The sequence below is a fragment of the Aspergillus karnatakaensis genome (assembly GCF_047715665.1).
Source record: "Aspergillus karnatakaensis strain CBS 102800 unplaced genomic scaffold BJY04scaffold_47, whole genome shotgun sequence".
NCBI lineage: Eukaryota > Fungi > Ascomycota > Eurotiomycetes > Eurotiales > Aspergillaceae > Aspergillus > Aspergillus karnatakaensis.
The window spans coordinates 1-26,556 of NW_027395759.1; the positions used below are offsets into that span (position 1 = coordinate 1).

Consider the following 26,556-nt stretch of genomic DNA (forward strand, 5'->3'; position numbering starts at 1 on the left):
CCCCCCCCTATCTTTCATCATCAGCATACCTTGTCTACAAGTCTCTAACATCGTTGCTTCACTCTAGGGCAAAACTCCCTCGCCGTTGACCAGATACCCTTCCAGTCGCCGGCTACTGAGAACCAAGATGGCTTTTTCCATTCAACAAGTATCCCGATCTGGACATATCGGGTGAACCCCTTAGATTAGGTTCACAGAGTACGTACGTAACGATTTAAAATGAATCGTGTTGCCAGGCACGTCAAGTCTCGCTTTGGTCTACCATCAGCGGTCATTCTCATCGACAGGGTAGTCTCTAATGACATCTGGGAGATTCAATCATGCTCTTGTGGGAAATGTCTAGCGGTTCTGTTGAAGGCGGGTAGATTTGTATGGAATTACCGATACGAGCATGTTAGGTCCAGTCTGGCCTCGTCTTGTAGCTGAGGATGGTGGTGACGACTTATGTTAACTAAGGTAGTCTCGAGGACAAAGAAAATATGCATGGAATTTGTATAAACATCAGGGTATATATATAGTCAAAAGGCCAGTCAAATCGCTATGCAAGACTTTCACGAAGGGACTCCTCATCAAGTTGTTCGGCATGAATCGAGACAGGCGGCGGGGGTGGAGGACGGAACCCCATGATCGGTCCCTTTTGGTTTATGCCTGGGTACCGGAACCGAAGAGGAGGTCGTTTCTGAGGGGTGGCAGCTGAGGATGCGAGAGAGGGGGTTTGCTCAGCGGAGATAGTGGAGGAGGCGCAGGATTGGGCGGGTGAGGGTTCTTCAGCGAGGGGGTTGAGGCCGCCGGATGAGACGGCGGCGGTGCCCCAGCGGCCGCGGACCCAGCCGCCGACACGGCTGCCGAGGGAGAAGATGCGGGTTGGGGTGTGGAGGGCAGAGTCGTCCATCGAGGTTGGCGGTGGGGTGTCGGCTTGGGGTTCTCGGGGCCCAGCGACGGAGGCGAGGATGGATTGAGGGGACTGATGGGAGGGCTTTGACGGTTCTCTTCCTGCGGTAACGTTGGTGGTTGAGGTGACGGGTGGGGTTGAGGAGAGTTCGGATGACATGATTCGGCGCTGCACCTGTATTGGTAGAGTCCCGGAGGTGAAGCCGCTCATGCGTGACGGGCGATGGCTGGGCGTGTGGATGTCCATACCCGCCACTGAGAACAGGCTCTCATGAGAGGCGGCTCGATGGATCGTGCGATACGGCGTTGATGTGGAGAAGATATCATCGTCTACCCCAGGTGATTGAGTCCGAGATACCGAAGCTGCATCCTCAATTTCTTCAGGTATCACCGACTGCAAGTGAAGCTCGCTTAGTTCATCATCGCTCAAAGGCCCCCCGTCATTTCCGTCCGATGTTCGGTATGCGTCGAACGGCCCACCGTTCTTATACCGACCACCTCTCAAAGGGGAGGTGAAGACGGCACTGTCGGGACTGGTTGGCTGCGACGTATCAAACCCACGCTCCACGCGATCAAATATAGAAATAGACGACCTATAAGCCGACTGAGGCGAGCTAGCCATGGAATCAGGCGGCACAGGAGACTGCAGCGACCAGCGCTGCGACGAGGGTGGCGGAATTGAAACCGATGTTTGTGACAGGATCGTAGAGGCAGAAGACATTGAAGGCTGAGAGCGATGTTTGGCTTTTCGAGAGGTTGGTGGATTCGAGGCAGAGTGCAGAGGGGGATTACCGAGAGAACGACGTTTCTTAGACCGACGAAAAAGAGTGCTTTTCTCCTTCTTTGCGGCTGCGACTGGGGGTGTGTGGTAGTGATGGTGGATGTGAAACTCTTGTGAGACTCGACGGGATTCGTTGGCCTCCAATTCCTGGCTCAACGTCGTCGCTGGCCGATCGCCATCTGCTGTTGAGAGGGGCTGGTGCGACAGTATCTGATCTCGCAGATTCTGGACTTCTTGATTCGAGCTTTCGAGCATCTCCCGCAGCTCTACGATCCCCATTTGCAGATTGGCATTGTCCTGAAGTATATCCTTGACGAATCGGGAGACAACACTTGGTCCACCGTTCTGGCGTAGATTCTGAGCGGCGGCAGCTCCCTTGAGTCGAACAGCTGCACCGTCCAGCTCTCGCTCGACAGTGCGTCGCTTCTCCATGCGCTGAACCAACTCAGAATGTCGCTCGCGTTCCTCGCGGGCTTCCTTCTCTATCCGATCGACCTGGTCATTTAGGTCCCTCAGAGTACATTCGGCCTTCTTCCACCGGTTGACCGCCGATTTCGAGTCCTCCTGAGCCACCAATAGGCTTTCCTGTAACTTCGACTGTTCGGCCTCCATATGAGCCAATTGCGCCTCGAGATCGGCGGCGCGCGCCGCCGACACGGTCAAATGGCGCAGCTCCGCCTCGCTATTCTCAAGCGCAGCTGTAAGCGTCTGGACGTGAGAGTCGGAATCAGCGACAGCCTGATTCAGGCCATCCAGCTGCTCCAGCAGGCTGCGATTCTCCTCAACAATCCGGGCATTCTCAGCCTGGACCTGGCGCTTTTCGCGCTCTAGGGTTTCGATGCTGGCGAGGAATTTTTGGCGGTCTTCTTCCGCCTCGGCCATATAAGACTCATGGCGATGGAGTAGAGCCTGGAGAGCAAAAGTTAGCGACGACGAGCTCATTGCAGCCATGCCATAAACAAAAAAGCGTGCAAACAGACAAGACACCGCGACAGAATCGGCGACTGGTAATTCGAAGCCATGATAGCAGCAATAACTGAAGATTTGCGCAGCGATTCCTTGATTCGTGCGCAAAGACAGTAATCGGGTGAAAGCGAGGAATTCAAGCCCCAACAAGCAATGTTGATGAGGTCCAAAAGTATGTACAACGTACAACAAAAATGTAGATAACAAAAAAGTAAACAACGAAATGTTAAATAGCAGTCATGCCACCATGACGGCCCAACCACACCCAAGCGCCAACCAGGATAATGCAAAGCGAAAATCGGTGCAACGTACCTGGCCTAACCGCGCGGCGGTCTCAAGATCCTTCTCCAATCCTTCAAGGGCATCGTGGTTGTTCTGAAGGAATGCACAGTCCTTTCGTCCACAACAGCAGTGGAGATCTGCCCGACTGGTGGAAGAAGAGTGGGTTGGAATGTGCCCCTCCAGCTGGCTCGCACTAGACTCGGATTCCATGGCTGGATTTTGTCCTCTACCTGGCAGGGTGGACTACCGATGCAAGCAGATAGACTAGGAAAACGACGGGGAATGCAGGAGTTACCCGAGGAAGATGAGTTGGCAGCAGTGGCACCCCCCTTGTGGAGCAATGAACTGGTCAGGTAGACAGTACCTATACCAGGGCATCGAAGCAGAGGGGTGGCTGGATGATAATGATGCTGAAGTTGGTGAGGAGAACAAGGATGACCAAGGAGGGGATGGCGAAATAATACCCAAGTAGTCGGGGTAGAAGCGCACTGAGAAACAGGCAGATGACTCGAGACAGTATTACTGGAAAGCGATCTCTTCCACCAGCGCTATACATACATCATACAGAAATAGATTGGCCTCGAGAACCAGATTATGACCTCAGCCAGATAATCAATCCTATGCAGACAAATCATCAACAAAAGCAAAAATAGAACGAGCGAACAGGCGGAGACTGCAGTGGGAGTGGGAGCTGAAATGCGGTCTACGATCTTTACGGTATAGTGTATATATTACGCTTCTCCGCCAATCATTGATGTCCAGTTGAACCGAAGTTACAAAGACAAAACAAGAGTCACTAACTAGATGATCTAGAAAAACACTCATATCATTCGGCAGAGTGGTTAACTATGCCCTGCTGTGCTAGAGGTACACTCAATCGGCTTGCCAGGCATCTCCCTCGGCAGCGTGATCACAAGTGTGGTGGTTTTGTATTTATCGATTCTGCCGGCACTTGGGATGTCGCCCGCAAGGACAATTATTGTAATCATGCATTGCTTATGATGGACGCTGCGAGCTGCTGAGCCCTCGGTCGGAGCTGGACCTGTTAGGCTGGTTCCAGAAGGCTTTTTACTTGATCGCGAAGTCCTGTTTCCAGATGATTAATCTCAGATTCGACAAGAGTGTATCTGAACGTATATATGCAAGGCATCCTATAGACTAGCCTGAAACTAAACCGCTACGTCTCGAACATTGGATACAAGACTGTCCAGCCGAGATATCGAGAGCAGAGAATAAGGTGGTAGGGGAGTGTAGGTATGATCATATAAAAACACATGCCAGTCTTCAGATGCCAGTCTGCAAAGGCCATACAAATGTACTCAAACCCTGGTTCCCAGATCCCAGATCCAGATCAGATTCCATCCCACTCCATCCCGACGCGCCGAGGAAACATTCCACGCACACAGAAGCCTACTGCAGAAAGTCATTGCGCACATTGATAAACGCCCCTGCGCCTCCCTCTTCGCTTATCTCATTGACCAAGACTTCCGTCTGCTGGTACAGCCGCTCCAGAGCCGCTGCTGATGATTTTCCAAGTGACACTGTAGCTGTTAGCTGTAGATTTCTGTGATTAAACCGATGGCCCATACCTAGAATCGCTGAATTCAACTCTTCCGCGACAGCAACACGGCCGGCCGGGTCGAGGTAGTGGCCATGCACCGACCCTTTCGGATCTGGATAAGCCACTAATGAGAAGATGTCGTCCAGCATCTTCTTATCCCCTCCGTTCTCATCATTCGGATAATCTATTCGAAGCTGTTGCCCGTACTGCACCGCCTCGGTTAGAAGCTGGTTCGACTTGCTTGTCGTCTCGCTTTCTTCCATATCCATGCCATCGGCCTCCCAGCCATCTCGATCCTGCACTTGTTCATCCAGCTCCATCTCTTCATCGAATACCGCGCTATCAGAAAACCCGTTGGTGGCCTTTCCTTTCCTTGCAGATGACGACAATTCGGTGCAGCGGCGCATCATTTCCAGAAACTTTCGACAGCGGAGTTTGAAGTGTATATGGGGCAATTGCTCCAGAACATTAGCATAATAGGCATTGGTGTATTTGAGGGCCTTGTCGATATCGCCCTCAAGAATGGCGGCTCGGATTTCTGGAAGTGTTAGCAGCGGAAAGGTTGCTCAGCAGGAACCAGGTCATACTCTGCCTGTTGATTGCTTCAACATCCTCCTCTACCTCGTACTTATTCAATTGCGCCTGGCGGCCATTTTCTAATGCTGCTGACTCGGCCGCGACCTCTTCAGCAAAGGCTCGAGCAGTCTCCACATAACCATCATGAGCGAGGAATTGAGCTACCAATTCCTGCAAGAACGTGGTCTCGTCAAGAGGCGGCTGAATGTTGGCAATGCTTGTCCGACTAATCTCTGAATGAATGGTTGCCTTCTCTTTCTGTGAATGATTAGTTAGTCACTTAAGCCCTGAGAAATATGGCACAACTCATCATACCTTGACCATTCCATCGATATCAAACATGAAAGGCTGTTGGCCGAAATTCGCTGATAAATGTACTGGCGGCTGTCTCTTCATTCCAACTGACGGATAAACCTTGAAATTTCGTAGCTCTCGAAACGCATTACCTAGCCATTGTTAGTACCCTGAGCATCTGTTAAATGTGGAAACCTACCCAGAAAGACCCCGTTCTTTGTGAAAAAAGCGCACCCAGTAGAAAAGTTCACCCCGCATCCGACGGTATCCGCGACCCCAAAGGTTGGGCCATACTGTCGCCCTTGGCCTTGACTCTCGCCAAAGAACGCTTTACCATCATCGCCGTGGTATGCCCATGATTCCTGTTCCCATCCCGGAAGTCGCTCGACCGACGCTTTGCTGCTCGAGAAACCTATTCCAATCATCCTATAACCCGTCAGTATGTTGCTCACCGATAGGCGCCTCGTAGGCATATACGCACCCTTCTTTAGGTTTGGAATGTATTGTAATCTCGAAATAGTAGATTCCGCATTGTGGCGGCATCGGGTGATCGGCCCGTACGGCAGCAGCTTCATGGTCCTGCTTACTCGCCGGCCCTGTGTATCGAACCTCCCAGCCCTCATTTGGTAATTCTAGCGCAGTATATCTCTCCGCATCACTCCATCGCGACGGAAGCGGCATTGGTTGGTCGTCATCGCCGACTGGTTCTCTATCGATGATATCATACGTCATGCCACGGTATGAAGGCGCGATACGGGGTAGACTGCCTTGAACAGACGATACTGAAGCTGCATCTCTCTGGGATGCTGGTTTTGCGCGGCGAGCGGCATCGAGACGGGCTATGTATCGAGAATTACGGAGGTAGGAGGGCGTGAATGAGGAAGCTGTGTCGGAGAAGCCGCCGAGATTCTGGTAATAAGGATCATAACCCGCAAAGCTGGCGAACTTCCGGGAATACGGGGGTAGTGAGTCCCCTGGGGAAGACCTCCAGGCGGGGTTCATCTGCATATCTGCATCCACGGCGGCGGAGTGCCTCGAGGGGCGGGCTTCGGGGTGGAACGGCGGGGGATAAGAGGAAGTGGAGTTCAAGTGTGAGAAGGGAGTGCTAGTCGGGGGCGAGAGAGCGGCAGTTCCTGAGAGGACGGAGGCGTAGGATGAGCGACGGGGAACAGAGGAGATACTCGGGGCAGAATAGGTGGTGGTAAGAGGAGCTCGAGGAGCTCCACCGGAAGGGGAAAAAGGTGTATCAGTCATGCTGGTGTTGACGTTCAGTGGAGGATCAGGCCCAAGGCGGGTACTATGTATGATGCCCTCTCACGCGCGCTGCTCTCGGGCGCAGGCTAAATGACAAAACTCCAGTCAACCTGCAGATAAAAGCTCATGAATTCAATCTTCTGCTGCTTCTTGGACTGTCTTCTCTAATTCTGCGTGTTCTTTCGACAGATTCCGGCGTATCTCGTTCAACCTCCGCGTAGATAGACCCAGGAGCTAGTTTGTATCCGTTGCTTGGGGTGGGGAGAGTGGAGCAAAAGGCAGGAAGTCACGATCACCGAGTCCGACACCCCGTGTGCAAAGCCGAGCTGTATGATGATGATGGAGATGATCCTCGATGATCCGAAGCGATAATAATCGTATTATTCAACTCACAGGGCACTTGAAGCAAGTCTGAAACGAGTACCTGATGGGAGCAAACATCACTAGTCGTGCAATGGGTTGAAGAGAAAAGCTCTCTGGTTAGACAAAGAGATGATGGTTAGTTAAGGGTAGACTCTGGTACTGGCCATGTCAGGAGGAAAGAAAGGGGAAAGGGAAAGGAGAACGCGAGTCTTCGGTCAGAGGACAAGGTTGGTTATTGATGGCATGACCAAAACTGCGGGGGAAGGTCAAAGTCAGAGAGGCCTTAACGGCAGCACAGCCTGTTGAGGGGAAACTTCGATGCTCCAAGAGAAGTTCGGAGATTATTCTTTTTATTCCTATATACCGTGTCATCTGCTATAGCTACATTGGATTTCATCTCGTCTGTACCGAGGGGACAACTCTAAGTATTCGCCCCAAAGTATATACTACATCAATAGACGAGGCTGTTCATTGCTCAGTAAAAGTACCCCGGATATCATGATTCGGCCCAGGTGGGTGGACAAGTAACATTTCCCAGCACTTGTACCTTGCAACCTGAGCCCTCTATTCAAGCTGAACACATTTCCCCAGGCGTAGAACTTCTTTGTCATAGGACTTGCTAGAGACTATCATCATCTGAAGTAGAAGGATCAAAACTTCAACGGCTCAGCAATAAAGACAATCAATCTAGTATATTGAAAACATGCGTGTAGCGCATAGCCGGTTGAAGCAACTTCGTCTAGGCGAAGGCCCATTCCTACCAACCCTAATCCTAATGGTACATCGTAGACAAACAAGAAGTAACCCGAACTCGAACATGGCGAAGAAAATATGCCAGGGAAATAACAGTCATAGCTCCAGACAATTTCGGTGGGACAAAGCGCCTATTGTTTTAAGGAGGGCACCTCGCGTGACCAATCCAATAACCGAACCAACGCCTATATCAAAGTAATAAACCCGCTCCTGAGCTCACCAAAGTAGTAAAAACAAACATAAAGATCTCGAATATAATACAGAGAAGGTAAAATGAACCAATATGTTTTCATATGGGCCTATGCGGCCATGGCAATGGCAGGGGAGGATGGCTCAACCATGCTGGGAGGAGCTGGGGTGAGATCTCCATCACCAGAATTGCTTTTTTCGCTGGCAATGCCGCTTGCACTCTGGTTGGCTCTGCTATCGCTGTCGCCGGTGAGCAGAGTGCCATCTTTTGTCTCTCCATTCTCTTCCTGCTTCTGTGACCGTGGGGCACGCCAAGAAGGCAAAGCCCATTGTATGCCAGTGAAGCTTTTGAGTTGCAAGGGCTTACGCTCCCACTTGCGACAGGGAGCTCCGGTTCGATCCAGAGCGCGAAGACCGGCATTGATTGCGCCGGTGTTGGCTTTGGGGCCTAGTCGGTGGGTGCTGAGTCGGACATTCTCGGCGGTGCCATCCTCACTATGAGAATAACGTTAGTCGAGGCGCAGCAAGAAAGAAGAGGGGAGGATAGAACATACAGTCGAGGTCTTTTTTTAGGTCCAGGTTTTCCCCGAGGCTTGGACGAGTTATCTGGGGTTTGGTTGAGACTTCTTTTGGCACCAGTTTTCGGGCCAGAGAGGCTTTTGCGACCACCATCAGCCGTTGCAGTCCCTGGAATAGGTGTAGAGGCAGCATCAGATGCATTGTCAACCGAGGAAGCAGGAGGTGGTGGATCGACGACGGACGAAGAGGGCGAAGAGGGAGCTTCCTCCTTCTTAGTAGGGGAGTCGGCAGCGGACTCGCTCCTCTTGAGGCTGGAGGCAGCCACAGCGCTGCCCCTCTTCTTCTTGTCCTTTATTTCTGGGACAGGTGCAAACTTCTTCAGAAGATTGGATGATAGCTTCAAGACGACGAGTAGCTTGGAGGCCGCAGCGCCGTTAGAGCGACCGTTGGCGCGAGAAGACGCGGTGGCAGCCGGCATGATCTCGTTTGACGATCGAGATGGTGGACCTTTTCCAGAAAAAGGGTTTGCGTGGGAGTGCGTAATTTCTTTTTCCTCCCTTCGCTTTGTTCGTCCGGTCGGGCGATCGGTCGATGCGAAAAGAAGGAGAAGAGACGGCTGGTTGGGGGTCAAGACAGTGAGGTAGGTGGCAGTGTCTGATTTAGATGGTGATAAATCCAAGAGACGTAAGCTGTGGAAGTCCGGGTGAGATTGACGTGGGATTGGAAGATCCTGGAAGTCAAACGTGGCGGCGAAGCTGAAGTTAGGGCGAGGCGAAGGGTCGGAAAGTCTTTTCAAGGCACAGGTGAGGCAGAGGTGACATAGTCCGGTGATGAGTTCCGGATAGTGAAGGTGATGATGAGGATGGGGGAGGGGAAGAAGAAAGGAGGGTGAAGGAGGAAAGGAGGGGGGATGATGATGGAAGGGATGGGGATGGGGATGGGGATGTCGAGGCGCCGTGTGGTTTCATTGTTGGGCGAGTTTGGCCAGTGTGTGTTTCTCTCTTCTCGTCTAGGGAAAGGGAACAAGCCAGACTTTCGGTGCGGTCAGTCCAGGAGAGAGGCCGGAGGTGAGGATCTGTCTATACACGTATGTACTTTACCAGTACTTACTGTATTTTTGTTAGGCAGAACTATGTATATACCCGTATCAAACATACTGTATAATACAGTCAGCTCCCAGCAACCGCCAAGCTGCTCTATTAAAATCTCCCTCTCCAAAGTACGTGCAAGCAGTCAAACAAATCATCTCTTTCAGCCCCATGCAGACCAGTCAAGACTTTCTATCCCATTCCACAAGTACGGTCATAGACACCCGAGTCCATCCGGGTTGCAAAAAAAAAAAAAAGACGCGTCGTTATAGCATTACCGGGCGACGGGGGGCAGGGCATCACGGAGTAATCTCGCCATTATTTGGCATTCTCCTATCACTGCAGCAGCTATGGATCGCCCAGTCCCGCTTCAACCAGCGTTGATGATTCATTTCTCTCCCCCCATCCGTTTCCGTCTCATCCAGGATTACGCTTCTCCGTGTCATGTCACTCGACTGTAGCCTGCCTGTATGAATACGCACTTCTCATCGGATCTTCACCAGGCAACTGCAGAGTACCTCTGGATAGATCACAGTGACTAAGTGGTCATCTCGCATTGACCACACTAACTACTATCATGTGGCTGGGAGAATCCAGTGACTCGATGGGGTCATATTCGCCTCCCCGAGATTCGGAGCTAATTAACGAGTCGACTAGAAATGCACCGCAATCAGCAGGATTTCCTTGCACTACCAGGGTGCCATGGACTGTCAACGACGGACCAAGAATTCTGTCCTGCTCCGCTCCACGTTTGCACAACAGTCTCGCTCATGAGTATGGCCACAATTCTTCATGAGCACTAATTCGTCTAGATACCACAATGTCGCACCTACTGTGAGATACGCATCTCCTCCAGGGACCAGGGTTGGAGCACAGCTGGACTATATTTCGCCGACTCCTCGGCTCATGGGCTCAAGGACTATACGGAGGAATAGATTTGACATTATACAAAAACCAACATTGCCGGCAACGCTGTATGTGACATGTGACTGACCGGTCAATCGGCCTTCTTCTCCTGCCTCTTACGTTCTATTACTTCTTTCACTGCCTGCTGGACTCCAGAGCTGGTCCGTACACTGCTCAGGACCAACCCTTCCCTCATGCCCTTTCGCAGAGTTACAACACTCTCCTTGTCACCCTGGAAAGGCGCAAATCCTAGCTGTAGAAGGCGCGTTGCTTCCGTGTCTGTGACCCGACTGAGCTGTAACAGCTGTCCCAAGCGCTGTACAGTCTGCGGATATAGACGATCGGGGGACCCTTTTTCCTTCGCCTCTGGAGGTGCGATCTGCGAGATGAATATGTTCAGACTGACTGACAGTGTCTCTGCCATCTTCATTATCTGCCACGGCAGCAGGAAGAAATGAGAAGTGAAGAACACCGGCCCTTGATGGCTGATCAAGGTCAGGTTCAAAGTGAATAGCGCGGCAAATGCAAAGAAGCGCCACTAGCAGCCGGTCAATAATGGTCAGCGTACAGAAAGAAATTACTCACATAGCGACCCCAGTCAGACCACCAGGTATAGTTCAAGAGCAGAAGGCCCCAGAAAGAAACCAGATATTTCGGCACGGTCTTCATCAGCCCCGCCAGGAAATAACCGTGCGCCGTATCGACATTACCCCATTCAAGGATGTTGGACCCCCACACATTGTAGGCATATCGCTTGACCGGGTTGGTTAAAGTGTCCTGCGCCTGTTTCAAGTACACAAAGTAGTCGCTTGAACTCCCAACCCCCATTTTGTCCGGGTGGTGCTGCGCGGCCAGGCGGCGAAACTTGGTCTTGATAGTCCTCTCGTCAGATAAGGGCGATACTCCTAAAGCGTCGTAAAAGTTGCCTCCTTTCTGGATATTCGCATACGCCTCGAATAGATTGTAGAGGAGGTAGATGGTTACAATGGCGATAAATACCCGACGGCGGTCTCGTGCATATCGAGGTGAGCCCGGTTGGGGTTTTGGGTCACCGGCGCGGATGGTGATTCCGTAGTAGACATACAGAACTGTGTTCGTTGCATACTATATCTTAAATCAGTACTGCGCGAGGCTGAAGGACACGGCGGGTAGACCTTCGGCAGAGTGTACCAACCGATCCACGACAGAATAGACATGACGGCTCCGTGCTGGCTCAACACACTCAGATTCAAGACTCGAACAGCCAAACTCTCCTCAAACTTGACATCTGGCGGCTTTGGTCTAATAAAGAGATGCCGCGGTAATTATTCACGCCGATTGTTGTCTTGTTGCGACCGCTTTGGTCACCGCCTTCTTTGTGCCGTGCTGCGGCAACGAATAAAAAAAAGCGGAAGAAAAAAAGCTTCACGATCGCCAGCCCGCATTAACCAGCCAATTCCTCGCCAGCTGGCTCTCGCAGGATACAATGGCCATCGACGCAATGGATATCGACTCGGCGCCAGGCTCCGCTAGCTTTGCAGAGACCGAGAAGGAGCGCAAGCGCAAACACAAGCATAAAGACGAAGCCTCGTCCCCATCTAAAAAGAAGCGCAAGCACGACAAAACCGACGATGCCGACAAGAAAAGCAAGAAGAAGAAAGATAAATCATCTAAAAGCAAGGACAAGAGCAGATCTTATTCCACGCATCAAACGACTGCCATCCCCGACTCGCCGTACTCCCTCACCACCGCAACCCTCTACCTGCCTCTCTCGCCCATCTCGATCTCCCCAACGCATGCCCTCGCTTCTCTACTGGCAGAACACCTGTCGCCTCTACTTCTCACCTACTACCCTCCTCTCCAGGGAATCATTCTCGCGTACTCCAATTCCTCGATATCAAGCGAACCACCCACCTCCGCCGTGTCATCCCCCGCAGACCCTAACCCGCAACCACTAACCCTAGCCACCACGGCCGGCGAGTACGGCGTCATGTACGTCTACCTCACAACGACATTCCTTGTCTTCCGCCCCCAGCGCGGCCAAACCCTTGAGGGCTGGGTCAACGTCCAGTCAGACGGCTTCCTCGGTGCGGTCGTGCTGAACCTCTTCTCCGTCGGCATCGAGCGCAAACGTCTCCCCCCGTCATGGAAGTGGATCCCCCCAGGTGAAGAGGACGAAGCACCGACCACAAACCCACACACGCCGACCTCCGATGAGGACGAGGACTCCGAACCCAAGGATGCCTTTGACCCTGCAAAGGAACACTTCAACCCCATTCCCCTCCCACAAGACTCAACCCCGTTCTTCCCCTCCGACACCACCGAGAATCTCGAAAACATAACAGACCCAACCGCGATGGCCAACAATGATTTCAACGACGACAGTGAAGAAAACGTCGAAGGCCACTTCCAGTCCGTCTCGGGCCACCGCGTCCGCGGGACAATCAAGTTCCGTGTCGTTGACATCGACATCATCCCTGGCTCGGAGCGCGATCGCGGGTTCATCAGTATAGAGGGCACCATGCTTTCTCCTGAAGACGAGGAGCGCGTTCTCGAGGACGAGCGGAACGGGATTATGGCGCCGGGGAGCGTGAGGAAGCCTAATGCCTCTATGTCTGGTGGTATTGTGGTTCCCGTGCCTATTTCGGAGCCGGAGGAGGTGAATGTCGTTGATGTGGAGCTGGATGTTGACACGCCGAGTAAGAAGCCGAGGAAGGAGAAGAAGGAGAAGAAGTCTAAGACCAAGGCTTAGACTCTAGACTCTGTTAGAGTGCTTGAGTTTGGAGTTGGATTGTTGTGGTGTTTTGAAAGCAGATGTGCGATGGATGCAGCAGTTAGATTTCCAGCTGTCGCAGACATTCTGCCTACTAAAGATGGTTGATGCTGTATTGGTATTGATGTTGAATGTCTGGCGTTACCCGGGGAAAAATCTGATTTTCCTTTTCTTGTTTAAATGTCGTGCATTATATAGCTTATAGCTTATTCCTTATTTCCAGTTCGTACATAGAGCTCACTAAATCTGATCCAATTATCAAAGTAAAATACAGAACAGAGCAATCTCATTATTCTCTCGTATCGATATCATTAACGTAACCTTCGAAATTACATCCATCTTCCATAACCACTGCACTATGTCCTTCTTCACTGCAATATCCCTTAGATATACGACTCAAGCTAAATCTTCACACCCTCCGGCACCCCAACCTTAAGCACATCCCCACCGGCCTGAATCTCACTCTTACTCAACATATTCCCCCTGCGCATCAACTCCGCCGACTTAACCATAACGGGATCAACACCCATAGTAGCAACAGCAACAACCACATCCCCCTTCGTATAGAACGCCACGAACTTGCCCTCGTCCGGCTCCCCCTGCAGAATCAAATCATCCCACCCATTCGGCGTATTGCCGCAATAGCGCAGCTGAGAGCCGAGCGCGGACCAGAAGATCGGGATAAACACCTTGGGCTTGGTCTTTTGCAGCTGCGACGAGGGCGATTTGAGGGCGTGCACGATCGACGACGCGACGCTGCGCCCGGCATTCTGGGCGACGTTCCAGTGCTCGATGCGTGTGTAGGTGCCCTTTTCGGGATCTGTGCCAGGGCCGTGGTAGGGGTATGTGGCGATGTCGCCGATGGCGAAGACGTTGTTGTCTAGACCGGGGACGGCGAAGTGTTCGTCGACTTTGAGGGAGCCGTCCTTCTCTAGGGAGACGGCTGGGTTGCCCTGTAGGAAGTCTGTTGCTGGGCGGACGCCGACGCCTAGAATGACGACGTCGGCGGGGAGAACCGTGCCGTCTTGTAGGTGGACGGCGCCGACTTTGCGGGCTTCCTTCTCAGATGGGGTGGCCTTTGCGACGCCGGCGGAGAGGGCGAACTTCACGCCTGCCTTCTCAAGGTTCCGTTGGAAGATCCGCCCGACTTCGTAGCCCATGACTCGCTCGAGGGGGGCCTTTTCTTGACCGACGATAGTGACGCTGTTTTCCTTTGCTAACGCGTTGCCGACTTCCATGCCGATGAAGGAGGAGCCGATGACGACGACGTTCTTCTTTTTCTCTTCGCCGATGGCGTTCAAGATTGCCTGTACGTCTGTTACGGTTCGGAGCTTGAAGATGTTCTCTAGTAGCTGGAAGCCCTCAATGGGGAGGGAGCGGGGGACGCCGCCGGTTGCGAGGACAAGTTTCGTGTATGGGAATGTCTTGCCGCCGCGCGTGACGACGGTCTTCTGTTCAAAGTCCACAGAGGTGACTTCATCAGAGACGGTCTCGATGCCGACTTCCTTGTACCATTCTGGGGAGCGCCATTGGATTTTCTCCGGGTCGGGAATTAGGGCTTTGGAGAGCTTCGTGCGGTCGATTATTAGGCTGGGTTCGCGCGAGATTATTGTGATAGCGCCGGTGTAGCCGAGTTCACGGATTGCGAGGATGACGCCGAGAGTTCCAGAACCGCTAGAGGGCTATTAGTTACTGTAGCAAAAGCTGGCTCGGTGTGGTGACTCTTACCCTCCAACAATAACCAACCCACCAGGACCAGATGCACTGCACTTGTGCTCCGAAATCCTTTGTCCAGACTTGATCGCCGACTCCTCGCCGCGTATATAAACAGCGCCGTCCCTCTCCTGCAATTCGAAAGTATTCAGCGCCGCCGGGGCCGGGGCATCCTCGATATCACCGCTCTTGACATTGAAGCAAGCTATGTAGAGTCAGCATTAGCACCTCATACGCCAATTATCTCTTGTTGTAGGCTCTACTCACCACCATGCCACGGACAAGTAATCCTGCCCTCAGGAGAAACAACACCCAGCTTCAACGGCGCCCCATAGTGGGTACACTTGGGGCTAATGGCATGCACCTTGTCATCCACTTTCACCAGCAATACCTTACCATCCTGCACGCCTTCGACCTCCGCCTCGACCTTATCGAAGTTCTTGATATCTGCTAGGGACGAGACGTCCTTGAGCTTATATTCCTGAGCCATTGTTGTAGATCGAGAGAACGCAGAGAGAGCTGATGATGAAAATAGCCTAGATTGCGTGGTTGACGCAGATGCTCGAAGTGAGATAGAAGAGCGAGGAGTGAATTGGGTTCGATTATGAGACTGGAACTGGGAGACTAAAGCGGGCGAGGAGGGGTGCACACAGCAGGAACAAGAGCAAGGGGAGGAATTCCGACACACGCAATGACAGCGTGTGACTAGCGAATGCGATGTCCGAGAGACAAGACGGGCGGTCGAGAATAGCGCTGACGGGCGTGCCGGGCAGGAGGACGAGGTGAGGAGCTTCTGGCGGAAGAGGGGCACATGCATAAGTCTGGATGGGTTGGAGAGGACCTCTGGCTCAGGCGTACAATGTATAGCCTATGGTAGGATATGTAGTTATCCTGAGCAACAATTAGGACAGAATGGCTTTAACAGGAAGAGATGGTGAGCCTGACCAGCAGTTACACCATCGATCATTTCCTCCAAATGCCCCCTTCAATATTAATTCATGCGTCATCTCAACAGCATCCGACCCTTTGCAATGTTGCTTGCTTTCCAAGATCTGGATAGATGACGTTATTGCGGTGCAGCTCCAGCCCGAGCTCTCCACCAATCACAGTCGGCCTTTTTCTAAGACTTCTCCGGGCTCCAGTTTGCTTCTCCACTGCTGTCCTCCACTCATCACAGCCCAGAGCTCCGATCAACAATGTACCGGAGTACGGTTATGCCCGAGAGGGCTGAGACAGGGAATTGACTGACATATGTCTATTCAAGTAGATATACACTATTAATACATATTAACATCAAGTCTTTCGGCCTCGCCTCCGTTGCGGCGGACTTATACTCATGTCTTCCAATGTTCGTATCGCCCTACTAGACGAAGACGACTGTCTGGTCTGCCTCCGTGTACTCGGAACATTTTTCTGAACCCAGCCTGATCCCCTCGGAAGCCGATGGGTTCTCGCGAAGTCCTCGTCGCTCCCGCCAGGTGATACCGGGGGGCTGGACTGGGTCAAATCAACAATAAATTCGGGCATCTGTGAAGCTGGAGGCGACGGCTCCTTTTCCGGCAGAAAGCTGTCCGGTATCATGCTGACCTGGGAAGTCTCTTGCTCAGCCTCTTGCTCGGGTGAGGGTGGCTTTGGTTCTCGGGGAGGTTTTGAATGGGAAGGAGGCGCCGTTTCAGGGGACCGCTTCCTGTTCGATACACTATCAAATGACCGGTCCCGTTCATGGTTTGCCTGAGAGAGCTGCCGTCGCTCCGCATGGGCTTTGTCGATAAAATAAAATGGATTAGGAACAGTACTAGGAGAGCTGGTCTCCACGGTGGGTGGGTCAGGTTCCGGGATGGGTAGATCAGGACCATCGTTCTTCTCACTTTTAACCGGAGAAGGCTGGCTTTCTAGAAAGCTCACAAATTCATCATAACAGGTCAGATCGATCACACTAGGGCTGCGGATGGCTTGAAGCTGCTCCGTCAAGCCTATCTCTTGATGGTCGTGATCATCGACATTGAGAGGGCAAGAAGAAGGTACTGGCGACTGCACGTCGTCCTTGACTTTAGGAGACTCCCGCGCCTGTTGCTCATCGCGGTGCTCACTCGAGCTCGCTATAGAATGGGCAGGGCTGGAAGGGGGATCTGGATGCGGATTTGACGATGGTTGGGATAATTCGAAACCTTCAAATCGAGGTGATAGGATAGGACTGTCATTGCGAAGTAAAGGACTGGAGATGGGCGGAGGATTGTCATTGGGGGATGTCGGTGTCTGGATGGATTTCTCTTCGAGCAGGCTTATGCCTGAATCGTCGATCGCCAACTGACTAGGCTTCTGCGCAGCTTGCTCTTCGTCTGCAGGAATGCTTGGTCGGGTAAGCGCCAGACGATCGAGAGAGACAAAGGGAAAACTAGTTCACTGACATGCTGGCGGTATCTTTGTCTTCAGCATCTGCAGCAGGCGCAGCGCGGAGCAGCTTCGGGGACCTTAATTCATCGAATGGCACTTCGCGGATTCCGTCGTCCTCCTCGTCATCATCCATGTCAGGCATCTCAAACCCGCTGTATTGGAAAGGGTCCTCGTTATCGATGTCTCGTGGTTGTTTCCGGTATGGCTTGGCGAGCAGAATGCTGACAATATTGTTATTGAAAACCTCGTTAAGGACTGCGACCCGGTAGTCAGACTCCTGCGGCTGCCAATTGGTAGCCTTCGACACGTCCAGTTGCTTGAAAGCGAACACCAGACCTGGTTTTAGGCCGTCCGCATCGAGGTTCGGGAGACCCGCTGTGTCGCTTGGGAGCTCTGGAAGGTCATCGGCACCCTCAACCATCTCTGCTGCCGTTTGTTCCCTTTCGCCATTGTGCTCAGCTTCAGGCTTCTCGACATCGTCGTAGTTGAGCTGCATCTCATCCGTAACATAATAATCGCCCTCATCACCCACGGTTTCCTCGTCATACACTTGTAGTCTCTGCTTTCTCTTCCTTTTCTTGCCTCCTTTCTTCCGTTGTTGCATGAGAAATCCAGCGTCGGCATCCCAATGTTGTTCGAATGGGAATGGTGGAGTGCTCAGCTCTATATCGTCGTGAACACATTCAGTAGCTCGGAGCACTAATTTCTCACGCCAGTCCACTTCAGACTCACTTTCAACGTTTGCAGTGGTACTCTGTACACTCTCGCGCGGAATAGTTTTTCGTTCTTTTCCAGCCAGCTTTGTTCGTGTAGCCTCTTCTTCCTCTTTGGAGCGTGGAGTTCTCACACCGAGCGAGCCAAAAAGAAGCCGCCGGGTGCTAGCTACATCCAAAGTACGGCGTCTTGAAACCTCAGGACTAGCTTCGTTTGTATCATTGGCAGTTTCATAGTGCTCGTCGTTGGTAAGCTGTGAGGTATCTGGCCCAGATAATTTTGGGCTGACGTTCTCCTTCTCAGGCAAATGTTCCGAAATGTCGACACCCCCGGACTCCAGATCGCGCAGCAGCTGACGGCGTCTCGCCTCAAATTCCTCTTGCTCTGACTTCTTCTGGTCTGTAACTGTCTCAGGTGTGTAGTAAGAGTCCCCGTTCTTCGAATCCCACTCTCGAAGAGCAGCGAAGTCCGCATTATCACCTAGGAAACCCAGTTCCTTGAGTTTTGTGAGTCGCCGCCGCATCTTGTTCCGCTGGTTTGATTTTTTTGTTCTGTCTGAGCCGCGTCCAGGAGGACCAACTTCGTGGGAGGGCTTAAGCGCATTTTTGGCGACGGAAAGCTCTTCCGGTTCGGATTCTGACTCCGAGTCTGAGCTCGAACTATCCGAAGAGGAGTCGCTATCTGATTCAGACGATGAAGGTGCTTCCTCGACCTCGGACGCGGACTCATCCAAGGACGAATCTTCATCACTGGACATCGAGTCGCTAGAATCACTGTCTGAACTACTGCTATCGCTGGAGACAGAATCCTCGGGTTCCTCTGAAGTTGACCCAGCCCTCGGAGCTGAAGTGACCGGCTTTGGGGCTGGTACTTCCTGCTTCAGTTTCTGGAATGTCACACTCTTGGAGTCCCCATCAGAGGGCCGTCTGGTTGAGCGACGCGAAAGAGAGCTCTTTCTCGGCACATCTTTGACGAAGCTCGGTCGTGAGCGCAGTGAGCGGCTATCAAGAGGCACCCCAGTATCAGGCCGTTCCATTTCAGGTAGTGATGAGGGTAGCATGTCTTTCTGAAGCTCTTGTAATTCTTGTGTGAGATCTTCCGGTTCTGATTCAGGGGTCTCATCATCGCTATCTGAGGGTTCGTTGGTCTTGTCAATATCATGACGAATTACGGTTCCATCTCCGTCCTCGTTCGGTTCGTGGAAATCCTCGTAGTCATCCCGGTAAGCGTCCTCATACTCATCCTCATCTTCATCATCCTTTTCAAGCTCACTCGCAGGATTGAGTAGAGATAGCTCCTTTCCAGTGCTTATATGTTGAGACGGTGCCCATTCAGTATCTTCTTCTTCATAGGTACTAGCACTGCTCCAGATTGCAAGTGCAGTGCGCCTCTTCTTTCTTGGCGGGATCATAATGGCTGGCCTGGACGAGGTTGGTCTCTTCAGGAATGGCTTTCCAAAAGGGACTCCATCAATGAGGTGCTTGCCATCATTCGAAATTTGGTGTCGACCGGAAAGTCGTCGCGCTCGGAGGTCCGCGATTTGCAAAGCGCGTATCAAAACGTCGTCACCGTCTCGCAGCAACCCCTCCAACTCCATGAAATGCAAGCACTCTGAGCCACCAACTTCAACCACATAGTCTTCCAAGCCCCACTGCCCGCTTGATTGATCTTCGAACAGCCGAGGTTCTGTCTCCAGCGGAATGACCTCGTTCACATCCTCAAGCAGTTGCGCAACGGTGTATCCCCCACTCGCATATAGCGCATTTGGTACGCGCGACGATGTAACAGCGGAGGCAGTGGCAGGTAGTAGCGCTGAGGGACTAGGCTGGTTATGCCCATAGAGCGATGGTGGTGAAGTGGTCCAGAGAATGCGCGTGACGGGCAGACCGTGACGCTGAATAGTAAGGTGGAGCCGCATGATCGGAATATTATAGATCTTGAATGTCTTAGCTCAGCGACAATGCAGATGGCTGGTGCAGTCGAGCGGCACAATATTCATATAGTTGGCGCGGAGCGCTTGAGATTTTCGACCGGTGTTACCAAGCCGCAGATGACGGGGCAATGTACAAACGCAGAAGCACGAAGACGCTGAAACCGAGATACAGAAGCCGAGCCGCTAAAAAGATCGCTAAGAGCTGAGAATAGTAGGCATGGTGGTATGGAGGAATGCGGAGGAGCACGAGGTCGCAGAGTCGAGGCTGGAGGAGCAGCGCTTCCTTCCCTGCTTCTCACCGCTCGGGTTTGTTTTGATCGGCGCCGCCTGAGGCACCTAAAACTTCAACTATACTCTTCCAATCCTAGCTCATGAGCTTTCGCGATTTTGTTGAGTGTCCATTTTTTGTTTTTTGTTTTCCCTTTGTTTGCTGTGCATTTTCTCTTTTTGTGGTAGGCTTTTGAGCACCTGATGTTGAAACTTGACGTGGCGAGCACAGCTCTTCCGCTGGTACAATATATTTCGGATAGACACGATGCTCATTAGGTAGCGCCACCAACGATGCGCGCACTTGAGGCGTGTGAGATGCGACTAGGCCGTCTGACTCGAACAGAAGACAGTGACCTTTGCAGTAATTTCAAGGAGTTTGTGGGAACAGGCCTATGCTTCTTTCCACAACTACAAGAACACAAACTACCGGGCTTTGAGAAACAACATCGCGAAAAATCATTTATGACCTTTCCAACGCCTATACATCACCCGCTTCGTCACCCTGATACTCTACTAAACTACATCATAACGTTGGGCTCACCACCAGAGGAGATTTGTTCTGAAATCCACCATTCGGGTGAATGATAACCTTGGTGTATCCGTCAACACGCTTGTCGAACTTATCGTATGCTGTCTCCGCATCTTCAATGCCAATCTCATGCGAGACAACAAAACTTGGCTTCGCTTTGCCGGCAATGATCAGATCACGGAGCTGTCGGTTGTATGCTTTGACGTTGCATTGGCCTGTTCCAATGGTGAGGCCCTGTTGACGAGATTAGCTTCTCTATACAATTACCCGGGCTACTAGGTTGGGTTATACCTTCTCAAACAGCTTGCCGAAGCTGAGACTGATCATCCCCTTTGCGGCAGCAGAATCACCAGCGCCGGGGTCGCTGCGAAGGTCAGCCAGCCACCAATATATCCAGGACAGGACGACCAAACCTTGGAACGTAAAGGCCAGGAATACCAAGACCTCCGCACGCTCTGGTAACACGAATCATATTCTCCAGCACAATGTTAGGGACCTCTGTGGAGTTGTCATTGCCGACAGCCTGGTATCCGACGGCGTCAACGGAACGGTCGACCATGTCACCATTATGAGCGATAATTTGGTCAACGGCACCGCTCTTTGTGAAGTCGATGGCGATGGCACCAATTCTCTCGGCGGCTCGGAGGCGCTCGGGGACGCGATCGACGACATAGACTCGAGCTGCACCGCGGAGTTGTGCGGAGTACGCGGCCATCAAGCCGACAGGGCCGGCTCCAAAGACAGCGACGCTGTCTCCGGGCTGGAAGCCAGATATCTCGATTCCGTGCCAGCCTGTGGGAAAGATGTCTACATTCGCTCGAATCAGATGCTTCAAGACAGTTATGAGAAAAACAGCACTCACCCGCCAGCAGGATGAAGTCCGCTTCATGTTCTGTACCCGGCGGGAGCCTCAAAGCGTTGAAGTCGGCATATGGAACTCGGAGATATTGCGCTTGGCCTAGATTCAAATCATCAGCATTCAGATTACCAGCATGGAGCCTCGCGCAGGAACTGCCAAACATACCTCCGCGATAAGGGCCCATAGCAACATATCCTGCAGATGTCAGTGGCAAGTCTCTTTCCGTTCTCTGGCATATCAGACAAACCATAAGCACCCCCCGCAAAGCCAGGGTTGACTCCAGTGCAAAACGCGGTCTTTCCGTCCTCGCAGTTTCGGCAGCGTCCGTCAGCGACATTGAACGGCATAACCACTCGATCTCCCTTCTTCAGTAGTGTCACTCCGTCTCCGAGCTCCTCGACGATTCCCAAGTTCTCATGCCCTAGATTATCTGTGTCAGCGCCTGTCGCAATTCATCCCAGCCGTAGATACAGGTAAACTTACCGAATGTGATTCCCGGCTCTGCTGCGGTTCGTCCTTCATACATGCTGTGTTCTCGTGAGTATGAACGTGTCATGGGCATTTTGCAAACTCACTGCAAGTCGGAACCGCAAATGGCAGCCTAGATCCCAGTCAGCATCGACCTCGACTCAACAGTTCTATACATACACTGGTAACCTTGACGATAATGTCGTCGGGATGCTCCAACCTGGGCATCTCCACCTCCTGGACCCTAACCTTGAAAGGCCCAACATAGTTCAACGCTTTCATAGTCTTTGACGCCATAGTGATTGTGATCGTTTGTGAATATACCCAAGGCCTGGGCATGAGGAGTATGCTGGTGATTTTAAATGAAGTATGTGCGGGGTGCGGAGTAAGATGCTACAGGGTGCGGGGGGTACCGGTAAGTGGGCAGGCAGGGCACGGCATGACGATCAGACGGAGTGGCTTCCTTCCTGTCAACTTTCAAGAGCACAGCCCAGTCTGTTCTGGCATTGGACCAAGAACGATAACATCTAATAGGCCGATCTGATTTACTCTGAGAAAATACCCAGGTGGGGATGTTGCACCCACCCGCGGGGTAAAATACTCAATCCAGTCAAAGTTGCCGCAGGAATGGACAAATTGCCCGCTCTGAGCCCTAATTCGGAAATGAGATTCCGATGGATGCTGAATCTGGTAAATTCGCTCCGCTCTGTTGTACTTGTAGACGAAGCACGTAATTCGCGACTATTCGTTATTTAAGATACTCGCTGTCCTTGGGTTGACGTGTTGCAGAAGCAAAAGCTCTCGTTCTTCACTTTCTCACCATGGTCGTCCTCTCGCGGTTTAGAACTCTCTGGGGTATTGAGCCCGGCCCCCAACAATCGGAGTGGAAGAAGAAGTTTGTTGGGTGGAAAGCACATGGATATGGTAAGCTCTTCAGGCTTGGCAAGGGAAGCTCAAACTAACGATTGATGTGAAGCCGGAATCGAGGCTGACATTGCCCGTTTGAGCGCCGACGACCTTCGGCTTTTACGAAGTAACGCCGACGAAGTAGGGCTTGAGATCACCGCGCTGTCAGTATACGCTGCCACGCAGGTCACTTGGTCTTCTAACAGCGGTGCAGCACATTCTCAGCATGGCCACAGTACGTCGGACCCCGTCCACGAGGCCTGACGCCAGACTATCACCTCAAATTTCTCCGCGAGCAACTTCGCCTTGCTTCTATACTGAGACCAGTCCTGGCCAATGTTCAATCTGGAGCGTACGTATTTGGCGGTCACTGGTTACGGTAGATAGCTTATACTGACCGTGCCAAATAGGGACTACTGGAGCTGGGACGAGTCCGTCTACTTCTACCAAAATGCTCTCAAAATCGAGAAAGAAGAAGGGTTTGAAGGCCGAGTGTGCCACGAGACACACCGCAACCGGTCCCTCTTCAACCCTTATTCTGCTGACTATATCTTGCAAAAAGTGCCAGAGTTCGTACCGTCATATCCCCGAGCGTAGTAGCTATATACTCACCATGATGTAGTCTCAAAATCACCGCCGACATCTCACACTGGGTCGTTGTCTGCGAAAGACTGCTCGATGAAGGTGAAGAGGATAAAGAGATCCTAACCCGGATCATTCCACATGTAAGTCCCTTCAGATACCTTCAGCTCAACCCTATATCAGCCTCTAAATAACCTAATTAGGTCGGCCACATCCACACACGCATGGGAACAACGCAGTCCTCGCAGTGCCCAGAGCCTCTCAATCCAGTCTTCGCCGCGGAGAAAAAGTTCTTCGATACCTTATGGCTTCGGATTGTCAAGCACAAGCATGAAACGGATCCCAATGGTCGGCTAACTTGGGTGCCGGAGTATGGGTGAGTACTACTCATGTTTGTTTTGCTACTTTGGATGCTGACGGTGCGGTTAGGCCTTACCCATACCATCCTATAAATACCGCGCAGACACACAGTGAGCTGGCAGATAGCGAAGCAAAGCGGTTAGAGGCGCTCTTTGATGAGGCTATCAAGCAGTAAACTAAGTTACAGGGTAACGTATAGATATTTTTAGAATTGTAGATAGCGGCAACAGCATGGTTGCAGAAGACAAACCCTCCAGAAAGGGCTGTACGCTGTAATCTTCAGTTCAAAGTTCTTGATTCATGCATCTTACCAATGCCCATATTTTTCCCCCACTCCTAAGGATACACTGCATGGGAGGCAGGGCTCGGCTTTTGCCCGATGCCAATGCCGATGTCGCAGATTGGAGATATACCAACAGCAACAGCAGCAAACACGCCCATCTGCACAACTTTGGAGTCAAGGAAACACAAACCATTAAACTAGCGCGAAGAAGACCGAAAATAAGTAAATAACAACCTCCTTTCCGGACAGATTAAAGGAAACCCGCATGACGTCGGCGTGATACCCCTCTATAGCTCCAAGCAAACACTGCAAACCTTCCTCTTTCAGTACTCTTTCCCCGCGGCCCGGTCAAATAACTTCATCGTTCAATGACTCAATTTCTACACCTTTCTAGCTTAGTGACGAGATATCCCTGCTCAGATCGCGGATTGGCTTGAAATTGCACGCTCAGAGGTTATCTCAGTTGCAAGCATAACAGCTCTCGGCGCAAAATCTTCAGCATGACCGATCAACCCTCTTCCCCGCTTCCGGAGGGGATCACCTCTCTGCTTGACACGGATTTGTACAAGCTGACGATGCAATGCGCGATCTTGAAGTACTTTCCGGACGTCCGTATGTATTGGTTGATTTACTCTTGCGTTATTGACCCTCTAACTCCGGTCTACAGACGTCACTTATGGCTTCACAAACCGAACCCCGCAGATGAAGCTCACGCGGGGTGCATACAAATGGATGCTGAAGCAGATGGATAGTACGTGGAGAGCTCTATATTTCCGTTTCTCAGTAATTGACATGTTATGTCTCTAGAGCTCGCAAACATCCGCGTAACGAGCGACGAGATTGCATTCCTGAAAAAGCGCTGCCCCTACTTCAACAACGCATACCTCGAATACCTAACGACATTCAAACTCCACCCCTCAGAACAGGTTGAGATCAAGTTCACACCCGTGGAGGATACCGGCAGCGATAACGACTTCGGTGACGTCGAATACGTGGTCAAGGGTATTTGGTTGGAAACAATACTCTATGAAATCCCACTGCTGGCTCTCACCAGCCAGGCATACTTCATGTTCAGCGACAAGGACTGGAACTACGAGTGTCAGGAAGAAAAGGCATACCGGAAGGGATATGTGCTTCTAGAGAATGGCTGTACTTTCTCAGAGTTTGGAACCCGGCGGCGCCGCGATTACCACACACAGGACCTGGTTATGAAGGGACTGTGCCAGGCAGCTAGGGAAGGGCAGGCAAAGGGTCTTACTGGTGTTCTCACCGGTACAAGCAACGTCCACTTCGCGATGAAGTACGATGTTGCTCCTGTCGGAACCGTCGCGCACGAATGGTACATGACTATCGCAGCGATCACAGACGACTATGAGAACGCCAACGAAATGGCACTGAAATACTGGCTCGGCTGCTTTGGTGAAGGCGTACGTCCGTCATCTACTGTTGTAAACTTCTTTCTAACAGCCCCAGGTTCTTGGAATCGCACTAACAGATACCTTTGGCACCCCTGCCTTCCTCGACGCCTTCCGCAAGCCCATTCCCTCATACACCGCTGCCGGCACCGGCGCAGTCACAACAACAGCCTCAGGACCTAGTACGACCACAGACTCGAACATCCAAAGCGAAGCCAAGACAAAAGCACCAATCTCCGCACCATTGAGCAACAAGCACCCCGGTGCATCCCCGAAAACCTACGCGCAGGTCTACACGGGTGTCCGCCAGGACTCAGGCGACCCAACCTACTTCGTGAAAATGGCCCGAGACTTCTACGATAGAGAGGGGATCACCGACACCAAGACCGTCGTCTTCTCCGACTCCCTGAACATCGACAGCTGTCTAGAATACAAGGTTATCGCCGAGGAGGCAGGCTTCAAGCCTACTTTCGGTGTTGGGACCTTCTTTACTAGTATGTTATGCCCCTCTCCTACTCTTTTCCTCTTCCATATGTCCCCCTCCTTAAACCTCATGACCTAGCCCAACCCAACCCAGCAAAAATACTGACAAAGATCATAGATGACTACACAAACACAACGACAAACGAGAAATCCAAGCCCCTCAACATCGTCATCAAAATCTCCTCCGCGAACGGCCGACCCGCCGTGAAACTCAGCGATAATATGGGTAAGAACACCGGTGATAAGGATACCGTGCAGGCTGTGAAGAAGAGACTGGGGTATGTCGAGCATGAGTGGGAGGAGGGCGATGAGAGGAATCGGTGGGCAGGGGATAAGAAATAGTTGGCTGGTTTGGTTTGGTGGTGGTGATTTGGTGCAAAGGAGAGGGAGAGGGAGAGAGAGGGGGATGGGGTGGTTCATATGTATAATATGGATGGATTAGATCACGAGAGGAAAGGAAGGGAAGAAATGC

General features: G+C 51.9%; 10 protein-coding genes across 10 annotated transcripts; 4 read left to right on the forward strand and 6 right to left on the reverse strand.

Annotated features, from left to right (window-relative positions):
• Positions 1-538: 538 nt before the first annotated feature.
• On the reverse strand, positions 539-6,605 carry BJY04DRAFT_209332 (putative Ran-binding protein (RanBP10); the record flags this gene model as incomplete). Its single annotated transcript, XM_073714104.1, has 8 exons — positions 539-2,581; positions 2,951-3,103; positions 4,355-4,461; positions 4,510-5,019; positions 5,069-5,315; positions 5,373-5,503; positions 5,551-5,777; positions 5,833-6,605. The coding sequence occupies 8 exons, from the start codon at positions 6,603-6,605 to the stop codon at positions 539-541; spliced, it is 4,191 nt and encodes a 1,396-aa protein (XP_073568075.1).
• Positions 6,606-7,489: 884 nt separating this feature from the next.
• BJY04DRAFT_196106 (uncharacterized protein) lies at positions 7,490-9,634 on the reverse strand. Its single transcript, XM_073712315.1, has 2 exons — positions 8,465-9,634; positions 7,490-8,405 (listed from the first exon to the last, which is right to left on the reverse strand). The coding sequence occupies exons 1-2, from the start codon at positions 8,905-8,907 to the stop codon at positions 8,021-8,023; spliced, it is 828 nt and encodes a 275-aa protein (XP_073568076.1). The 5' UTR covers positions 8,908-9,634; the 3' UTR covers positions 7,490-8,020.
• Positions 9,635-9,642: 8 nt separating this feature from the next.
• On the forward strand, positions 9,643-9,997 carry BJY04DRAFT_113412 (uncharacterized protein). Its single transcript, XM_073708192.1, has one exon. The coding sequence runs from the start codon at positions 9,689-9,691 to the stop codon at positions 9,899-9,901; it is 213 nt and encodes a 70-aa protein (XP_073568077.1). The 5' UTR covers positions 9,643-9,688; the 3' UTR covers positions 9,902-9,997.
• Positions 9,998-10,413: 416 nt separating this feature from the next.
• On the reverse strand, positions 10,414-11,689 carry BJY04DRAFT_113414 (J domain-containing protein). Its single transcript, XM_073708193.1, has 3 exons — positions 11,578-11,689; positions 11,009-11,527; positions 10,414-10,961 (listed from the first exon to the last, which is right to left on the reverse strand). The coding sequence occupies exons 1-3, from the start codon at positions 11,617-11,619 to the stop codon at positions 10,515-10,517; spliced, it is 1,008 nt and encodes a 335-aa protein (XP_073568078.1). The 5' UTR covers positions 11,620-11,689; the 3' UTR covers positions 10,414-10,514.
• A 164-nt stretch (positions 11,690-11,853) lies between these two features.
• Positions 11,854-13,398, forward strand: BJY04DRAFT_113418 (DNA-directed RNA polymerase I subunit RPA43). The gene has a single exon (XM_073708194.1). It carries the CDS (start codon positions 11,889-11,891, stop codon positions 13,152-13,154), a length of 1,266 nt encoding a protein of 421 aa, XP_073568079.1. The 5' UTR covers positions 11,854-11,888; the 3' UTR covers positions 13,155-13,398.
• Positions 13,399-13,576: 178 nt separating this feature from the next.
• Positions 13,577-15,378, reverse strand: nfr1 (putative AIF-like mitochondrial oxidoreductase (Nfrl); the record flags this gene model as incomplete). Its single annotated transcript, XM_073714105.1, has 3 exons — positions 13,577-14,849; positions 14,904-15,093; positions 15,156-15,378. The coding sequence occupies 3 exons, from the start codon at positions 15,376-15,378 to the stop codon at positions 13,577-13,579; spliced, it is 1,686 nt and encodes a 561-aa protein (XP_073568080.1).
• Positions 15,379-16,181: 803 nt separating this feature from the next.
• On the reverse strand, positions 16,182-19,914 carry BJY04DRAFT_221209 (uncharacterized protein; the record flags this gene model as incomplete). Its single annotated transcript, XM_073717050.1, has 2 exons — positions 16,182-17,238; positions 17,297-19,914. 2 exons carry the CDS (start codon positions 19,912-19,914, stop codon positions 16,182-16,184), a joined length of 3,675 nt encoding a protein of 1,224 aa, XP_073568081.1.
• A 385-nt stretch (positions 19,915-20,299) lies between these two features.
• On the reverse strand, positions 20,300-22,352 carry BJY04DRAFT_229834 (glutathione-independent formaldehyde dehydrogenase; the record flags this gene model as incomplete). Its single annotated transcript, XM_073719139.1, has 9 exons — positions 20,300-20,962; positions 21,020-21,092; positions 21,142-21,535; positions 21,591-21,686; positions 21,753-21,782; positions 21,835-22,008; positions 22,071-22,114; positions 22,163-22,188; positions 22,236-22,352. 9 exons carry the CDS (start codon positions 22,350-22,352, stop codon positions 20,723-20,725), a joined length of 1,194 nt encoding a protein of 397 aa, XP_073568082.1. The 3' UTR covers positions 20,300-20,722.
• Positions 22,353-22,876: 524 nt separating this feature from the next.
• On the forward strand, positions 22,877-24,078 carry BJY04DRAFT_209338 (sugar phosphate isomerase/epimerase family protein; the record flags this gene model as incomplete). Its single annotated transcript, XM_073714106.1, has 7 exons — positions 22,877-22,979; positions 23,032-23,125; positions 23,176-23,313; positions 23,372-23,530; positions 23,584-23,686; positions 23,747-23,919; positions 23,973-24,078. 7 exons carry the CDS (start codon positions 22,877-22,879, stop codon positions 24,076-24,078), a joined length of 876 nt encoding a protein of 291 aa, XP_073568083.1.
• Positions 24,079-24,567: 489 nt separating this feature from the next.
• BJY04DRAFT_196119 (nicotinate phosphoribosyltransferase) lies at positions 24,568-26,510 on the forward strand. The gene is made up of 5 exons (XM_073712316.1): positions 24,568-24,798; positions 24,854-24,937; positions 24,994-25,613; positions 25,660-26,095; positions 26,203-26,510. The coding sequence occupies exons 1-5, from the start codon at positions 24,687-24,689 to the stop codon at positions 26,424-26,426; spliced, it is 1,476 nt and encodes a 491-aa protein (XP_073568084.1). The 5' UTR covers positions 24,568-24,686; the 3' UTR covers positions 26,427-26,510.
• Positions 26,511-26,556: the final 46 nt, after the last annotated feature.